Source organism: Cervus canadensis, chromosome 32 (genome assembly GCF_019320065.1).
Source record: "Cervus canadensis isolate Bull #8, Minnesota chromosome 32, ASM1932006v1, whole genome shotgun sequence".
In the NCBI taxonomy this organism is placed as follows: domain Eukaryota; kingdom Metazoa; phylum Chordata; class Mammalia; order Artiodactyla; family Cervidae; genus Cervus; species Cervus canadensis.
In genome coordinates this window covers 20,427,888-20,435,929 of record NC_057417.1, presented here as the reverse complement: position 1 = coordinate 20,435,929, position 8,042 = coordinate 20,427,888, and the positions used below count along the sequence as shown (strand labels likewise).

The window sequence follows — 8,042 nt, the reverse complement described above, 5'->3', positions numbered from 1 at the left end:
GACTCATGTGCTCAGCAAACTGTATTGTATAAAATAAAGTATTCATTCAACGAATGTTTTTGCCATATAAATGCTAGGGTGGGTGAAACTGAGCAGCCCCTGCTCTGTGGAGCTTACAGATCAGTGGAACAGATAGTCATGGTGTAACCACACGAATAAAGAAGTACAAATTACACCAGATACTGAGAAGGAAAAGTCCAGAGAACTTAGAGAACATATAACCAGGGCCACCTAATCTAGTCAGTTTTTAACCCAGATGAAGTTACTACAGACGTCATAGACTGTTTTTGTTTTTCACTCAATGATAAGAGTCCTTCACATGAACAATACGCTGAACATTTTGCAAAGAACTTTTCATAGTTGAGATTTTCATGTGGTCTGAAGCAGAGAAGATGATGCTTATTTAACAGAAATTAAAACTAAGGTGTAGAGAGGTTATGTAACTTCCTTAAGGCCAGACAACTCATTGAGGGCAAACCCAGAGATTAGATAAAACCCAGAGGTCCTTTGCTTCCACATCTATTGCTTTTTCAGTATTTCATTTTTAAAAATTCTGAAATATAGCCTATTTTCTTCTTTTGAAAATGTTGAAATATATAGTTTATTTACAAAAAAGCATGGGAAAATAAATATATGTGCATGATTTAAAGAAAACCTATGTAACTACTACTCAATCCAAGGAACAGAATTTAACATAGCCCAAAAGTTCTTTCATTTATCCTTCCCCAGAAATAATTCTTATGCTAATCTTTTAATAACTCCTTTGTTAATCATTCATTCTTTTACCTTTTAAGAGTCTTTATCAAGTATGCATCTCAACAATATTATTGCTTGTTATTAATAAAATATTAATATTTATTAATAATAAAATATTATTGCTTGTTTATAAATGGTAGCCTAGTTTATGTTTTCTTCTATAACTTGCTTCTTCTTCTCAATATTCTGTTTTTGAGATTATTCATATTGATGATGCCTATACCTCATTTTTAAAGATAAATAATATTCCATTGTATGGTTACACCACAGCTTATTTGTGCACTCTTAGGTTAATAAGAACTTGGATCATTTCCATGTTTTTCTGTTACAGCTCTTCTTTTTCCTTTGAAAGATGCATGAATTTATTTTTGTAAAAAACTCTGGAAGATGTTATAAGATTTGTGAATTTAAATTTCAGTACCTACAACAACAATATCAGTACTATATGATAAAAGTTCTATCATTTATTTTGAGTTTACCATCAGCCAGGAACTTTACACACATTAAAAAATTTTAATTCTCTTAACATTCCTATTTGATATGTATTATTATCTTTTAGGCAGTGAAACTGAGGCTCCTGGAGGTCAGACAATTCGTACTGTGCTAAGTCACTTCATTCATGTATGATTCTTTGTGATTCCGTGGACAGTAGGCCACCAGGCTCCTCTGTCCATGGGATTCTCCAGGCAAGAATACTGGAGTGGGTTACCATTTCCTCCTCCAGGGGGTAACCCAGGGATCGAACCTGCATTTCCTGTGGCTCCTGCATTGCAGGTGGATTCTTTACAGCTTGAGCCACCCAGGAAGCCCTCAAAAAGCAACCCATCCCCTTGCGACTGTGGCAGGACTCGAACCTGCAATCTTCTGATCCGAAGTCAGACGCCTTATCCATTAGGCCACACAGCCACCTACTAGACAACTCAGCTAAGGCTATTAGGAGAGCCAAGATGACAGCGCAGACTAAATCTAACATTCTGGTTCCTTCTAATTCACTCCAGGACTTCATACTGTACTATGCAGTAATGAAAACTAAACGTAACGGTGGACTGTAAAATCTATAAGTATCTACTATATTTTTTATATTTGTGACTGTGGTAAAACACACATAACAGGGGATTCCCTGGCGATCCAGTGGTTAGGACACTGTGCTTCCATTGTAGGGCATTCGGTCCCTGGTCAGGGAACTAAGATCCCACATGCCTCTCAGCTCAGCCAAACAAACAAACAAACCAAAACACCACACACACGCATAACATAAAATTATCATCTTAACTACTTTTTTTCATCTGAAGTACTTTTAAGTTCAGTAGTGTTAAGTACATTCACACTGTTGTACAATCCTCTCCAGACCTCTTACAGTCATTCTTGTATATATCATCTGGGGCACAAGGGCAGTATTTTTCTCTAGGGCATGTCCTTGGGTGGAATCACATGGTTTGCATATGTCCGACTTTATCAGTTAAGGTCAGGCTCTTTTTCAAAATGTTTGCACCAATTTATACTCCCATAGGCATTTACTTTTAAGTATTACATTCAAATGTTAAATTTTATTTTTAAGTTCCAACACAAAAAGATAAAAAAGACAATACAATGAAAAAATCTCTGTCCCCTAATCATCTTATTGTCTCCCCAGAGATAATCAAAATTACGTTTCTGGTGATCATCCTTCCAGAAGTATTTTTTTGCATATATTTACTTGTAGCATTCTATACATACTTATCTGAAGTCTGTTTGTTTCTCTTAACAAACATTATAGGCAATATAATTTGGTGGTCTCTGGAGCAGATTGCCTGGATTCATATCCAGCTTCATGCTAAACTGGTGGTGATTTTGATTAGGTCATTTAATCTCTCTGTGTCTTATATTATTTATCTTTAAAATCTGGAAGGAATCCTAACTTTATGAGAATTAAATTAGTTAATTTATGTAGAGCATTTAGAATCCTGCCTATTAGAACTGTAACTATTGTCAGCATAATCATATCAATGCTTTCTCATTCTTTTTTATGGCTGTCTTATAGTCCATCATATAAATGTATCACAATTTATTTTAATCATAATTGATAAACATTTAAGTTGTTCAGGTATGTTTATAGCACAGCAATAAACAACTATCATTTCCCACTCACACAGGTGAGTATATCTAAAAGATAAAGTCCTAGAATGGAACTGCTGGGTCAAAGGTATTTAGTGCAGCTATCATTTTAACGGATATTGACAAGCTTTCCTTCATGAATACACCACACACTCTCATATATGTTAACTTAAAGGGATATAAAACATTTAGACTAGAAGAACCCTAGGTAAAGCTACTTTACTGTTCAGATGAGTCAGCTGATGCCAAGAGAGAGGAAGTGACTGGCACAGGCTTACTGGTGGAAATAGCACCAAAACCCTCGCAGGTGTCTGGATTTAAGAGTCCTAAAAAGACTTCCTTCGTGGCTCAGACGGTAAAGCATCTGCCTACAATGCGGGAGACCCGGGTTCAATCCCTGGGGTGGGAAGATCTCCTGGAGAAGGAAATGGCAACCCACTCCAGTATTCTTGCCTGGAAAATCCCATGGACAGAGGAGCCTGGTGGGCTACAGTCCATGGGGTCGCAAAGAGTCGGACACGACTGAGCGACTTCACCTTCAAAACGCTTTAAAGTCCTTGTTCAGTCGTTGTGCTTAGTTGCTCAGTCGTGTCCGACTAAGTCCTCGTTTAACATTTCATTATGTTGATGCTGCAGTTTGCTTACATAGTGGTAGTAACTTAATATCTAATTTCTCAATATTCTTTCCGATTTTTCCCCTGGGCTATTTTTCTACCCTGGATTGATCAGGTGCGCAACCAAGTGACCCTTGGACAAATCTGACCGGCTTGAGGTTGACCAAGTGACCGATCTGCCCTCGTCTTTGAGAATGCTGGACTTGGTAAACTGTCTCTAGGGAATCAGAGCTCCGCCAACCACTCCTAAGAGATCATTTAAATTACATCAAGGGAAGTGAACCAAAGGATTTGCTCAGTAATCTTGCCGAGACCAATTTCGTAAGCTGGTGGTTGATTTGTAGTATTTCTTTTAGACCAAAGGAAGCCCGCCCCTCGGTGGCGAAGCCGTCATTGGCTGGTACGGCTGTCAATCACCAGCGAGGTAAATACGGAGAGGCCGGCGGCTCCTCCCTCAGGACGTCCTGGAGCGCGTGGTGTGGCGGCAGTTGGGCTGCGCGAGTCGTGCCAGAGAATCTCTGCGGTAACGTCGTTACGCCTTACTAACTGGAGTGGAAAGTAAAAGGGACCTCTCCTCCTCCATCCTCTTTTCCCCCTCCTTGCCGGGCAGGCGTAATGGCGGAAGTCGCGGCGACTGGCGCGGGCGGAGAGGCTATGGCGGCAGTGGCGGCCGGGGAAGGCTCCTCGGGCCCGGTGTGCTCGCCTCTAGGCCGGGGCTTCTCGAACTACCGGCCCTTCGAGCCCCAGGCGTTGGGTCTCAGCCCGAGCTGGCGTCTCACCGGCTTCTCTGGCATGAAGGGCTGAGGCTGCAAGGTCCCCCAGGAGACGCTGCTCAAACTCCTGGCGGGACTGACGCGACCGGAGGTGCTGCCCGCGCCGGGCCGGGGCCTGGTCGGAGGCCTTGAAGAGACGGCCCAGGAAGCCGGTCTACCGATGAGGTCGGAACCCAGCCCTCCTTTCCCCACCCTGGGCATTGGGATGGACTCCTGCGTCATACCTCTGAGACACGGGGGCCTGTCCCTGGTGCAGACCACCGACTTCTTTTACCCCCTGGTGGAAGATCCCTACATGATGGGGCGCATCGCGTGCGCCAACGTGCTGAGTGACCTCTACGCCATGGGCGTTACTGAGTGTGACAACATGTTGATGCTACTCAGCGTCAGCCAGAGTATGCCTGAGGAGGAGCGAGAAAAGATAACGCCACTCATGATTAAAGGTTTTCGGGATGCTGCCGAGGAAGGAGGGACTGCAGTGACTGGTGGGCAAACAGTGGTAAACCCTTGGATTATCATCGGTGGAGTTGCCACTGTGGTATGTCAACCAAATGAATTCATCCTGCCTGACAGCGCCGTTGTTGGGGATGTGCTCGTGTTAACCAAACCCTTAGGAACCCAGGTTGCCGTCAATGCCCACCAATGGCTGGATAATCCTGAACGATGGAATAAGATAAAGATGGTGGTCTCCAGAGAAGAGGTAGAGCTGGGTTATCAGGAAGCCATGTTCAACATGGCTACACTCAATAGAATTGCTGCCGGACTGATGCACACGTTTAATGCCCACGCAGCCACAGATATCACCGGCTTTGGCATTCTGGGTCACTCTCAGAACCTTGCAAAACAACAAAGAAATGAGGTCTCCTTTGTCATTCATAACCTGCCCATCATTGCCAAGATGGCTGCCATCAGCAAGGCCAGTGGGCGCTTCGGTCTCCTGCAAGGAACCTCAGCAGAAACTTCTGGGGGGCTACTGATTTGTCTGCCAAGAGAACAGGCAGCTCGCTTTTGTTCAGAAATCAAATCTTCAAAATATGGAGAGGGCCATCAAGCGTGGATCGTCGGTATTGTGGAAAAGGGAAACCGGACAGCCCGGATCATTGACAAGCCTCGCGTTATTGAGGTCCTGCCTCGTGGGGCCACTGCTACTCCTCTTGCTCCTGAGAACTCCAGTGCCTCCTCTGAGCCTAGCTTGTGAGATGGAACAACAGAAGTTGTTTGGACTGTACAGCCTTTATACACAAGCATGGACCATTCGCTAGAGTTAATTTTAGGAAGAAATTTCCAAAGAAGGCTGCCTGCATAGTAGTTCCAGCTGCTCTTCCTAGGTAATTTGAATCAGCCCATCAAAAGCTGCACATTCCAAGGCCAGAAGTAACATTTTGGACTTCGGGGGGTCGGGGGTGTATATTTGGTCATCTCTTGAGTGGAAAAAGCGGAAAACCCCTTGTTTCCTCTTTCCAAGAGCAAGAGGAGATTACTCAGGTTTGAGATATATTTCTTGGCACGGGGTTAGTTGATTTCTGCACAGGGATTGAGATTATTTATTAAAATTACACCAAAAATCCAAAATGAAAAACACTTAGATCAGAAATAAGTTTGGACCAATATTGTTGATAAATTGAAATTGTTATGAGAGATTTAAATGCAATGTCAAATTCTTAGATTACTCTGAAACACTGGCTCTTTCCTACTCTGGACAAGAATTGAGCAGCTTGTCCAATGACTGGGAAAGGAGGACCTCCAACCACCTTACTTGGTCTCTGTTAATGACGTCTCTCTCTAAACCCCTTTAAGGACTGGGAGAGGCAGACCAAACCCCAGAGCCCAGGCCTTGGTGGACATTAAGATGTTAAATCTTGTGTTGAAAATTCCTGGTGATTTCATCAATAAAGCGATTTCTAGTGAAATAATTTTGTTGAAAATTCTTCTGGCAAATGTTTGTATCTTTGGAATTATTCACCTTTTACAGTTTTATAAAATGAACCAACTGTTAACATTTGATGTTGAGAGCAAAGGATCATGAACAGTCAAATCCCAAGGCCTAGAGGGTGGGAGAGGAAATGGCAAAGGAAAGGTGTCAGCCATTCTTGGAAGATGGAAAGTGGGTGTAAGAGGGGTAATTAACTTAGAACACAGGAGGCCAAAGTATAAATGCTTTCAGAGGGACTTTCCTGGTGGTCCAATGGTTAGACTCCAAACTTCCACTGCAGGGGGCATGGGTTCCATCCCTGCTTGGGGAACTTAGACCCCACATGCCGTGAGGTGTTAAGTTCAACTGCTCAGTCATGTCTGACTCTTTGCAACTCCATGGACTGCCGCATGCCAGGCTTCCCTGTCCATCACCAACTCCCAGAGCTTGCTCAAACTCCTGTCCATCGAGTCGGTGATGCCATCCAACCATCTCATCCTCTGTCGTCCCCTTCTCCCGCCTTCAATGTTTCCCAGCATCAGGGTCTTTTCCAATGAGTCTGTTCTTCATATCAGGTCGCCAAAGTATTGGAGCTTCAGTTTCAGCGTCAGTCCGTCCAATGAATATTCAGCACTGATTTCCTTTAGGATTGATTGGTTTGATCTCCTTGCAGTTCAAGGGACTCAACAGTCTTCTCCAACACCACAGTTCAAAAGTTGCAAGGTGTAGCCCCCCTAAAAAAATGCCTTCAGAGTTGGGGAACACTTAACAAGAAGCAAAGAGATAGGTTCCAAATACACCAAGGAAGATGGGGTCAAAGATACTGGTTAAAACTTTATGCATAGGATAATTAGATCTTCACAGTTCTCAAACTTCTCCCCGTACCGTGTCATACAGCCACATGACTGCCTCTCATCTCTGCCCTCAAAGGGCAGTTTGGTCTCTGGAAAATGTGAATTTAAAAAATACTATAAAGTCAGGGGCAATTAGCAGAGCAGAGGACAGGGAGCCTCACGAAAAGCAAGAATAAAGACAAAAATGAGATTGTCCAGCCCACTCTCTCAGCTAAGCTATTAGAAACACTGGGAAGCTTATATTGCCCCTGCCTGGCACAGGTGGAAGGTACTTCTCTGGAGAAAATACATCTGCTCAGGGGGAAAAAAAACCTATAAATACAAACATTTAGGGAACCCCCAGTGAAAATCCCTGTACCAGGAAGCTTCCCAGTTGGAAAGCTTCACTTAAAAACATTCTTTTTAATGCCTCATTGTCAAATAGGAGCAGTCAAGGATCACCAGACGTTTGAGGCAAGTCCCAACTGGAAAGAAGTCAAAGCAAAGAAGCAAAAAAAAAAAAAAAGACTCTTTAAAAAGGCTATACAGGGAGCAAAAGAAAAAAGCAGGAATAAAAGAAGAAAAAGCAGCCATTGAAAGATAATAAGAGAGCAAAGCACTTAGAATATAAAAATACAGCTAAAAATCTTTAAATTCAGAAGTTTTTGTTGTCATTTATTTGACTGCACCATAAGACATAAGGGATCTTAGTTCCCCCATCAAGGATTGGAAGCTTGGAGTCTTAACCACTGGACCACCAGGGAAGTCCTCAGTAGAAGATTTAGAAGGTAAAGCTGACATTTATCAGAAAGGAGAACAAAACAAAAAGATGCACAATGAAGGGGGAAAACAGGAAAATCAGAGATGGGCCAGGAGGTTTAACATATAAGAGTTCTAGAAAGAGGTAATAAAGCATATAAAAGGAAGAAAACAAAGAATTATACAAGAAAGTTTTCTGAAATTTAAAAGTTGTGTCTGTTAACATGCCTTTTGAGTTCCCCGCACAGGGAGTGGAAAAAGGCCTACATTCATTTTATTATTAACTATTGTGAAAATACCA

At 42.7% G+C, this 8,042-nt stretch overlaps 1 protein-coding gene and 1 non-coding gene across 2 annotated transcripts; one reads left to right on the top strand and one right to left on the bottom strand.

Moving 5' to 3' along the window:
- Nucleotides 1-1,589: 1,589 nt before the first annotated feature.
- TRNAR-UCG lies at nt 1,590-1,662 on the bottom strand. The gene has a single exon. It is a non-coding gene; the product is annotated as a tRNA-Arg (tRNA).
- Nucleotides 1,663-3,775: 2,113 nt separating this feature from the next.
- SEPHS2 (selenophosphate synthetase 2) lies at nt 3,776-6,150 on the top strand. Its single transcript, XM_043455366.1, has one exon. It carries the CDS (start codon nt 4,080-4,082, stop codon nt 5,433-5,435), a length of 1,356 nt encoding a protein of 451 aa, XP_043311301.1. The 5' UTR covers nt 3,776-4,079; the 3' UTR covers nt 5,436-6,150.
- The last annotated feature ends 1,892 nt before the right edge of the window (nt 6,151-8,042 follow it).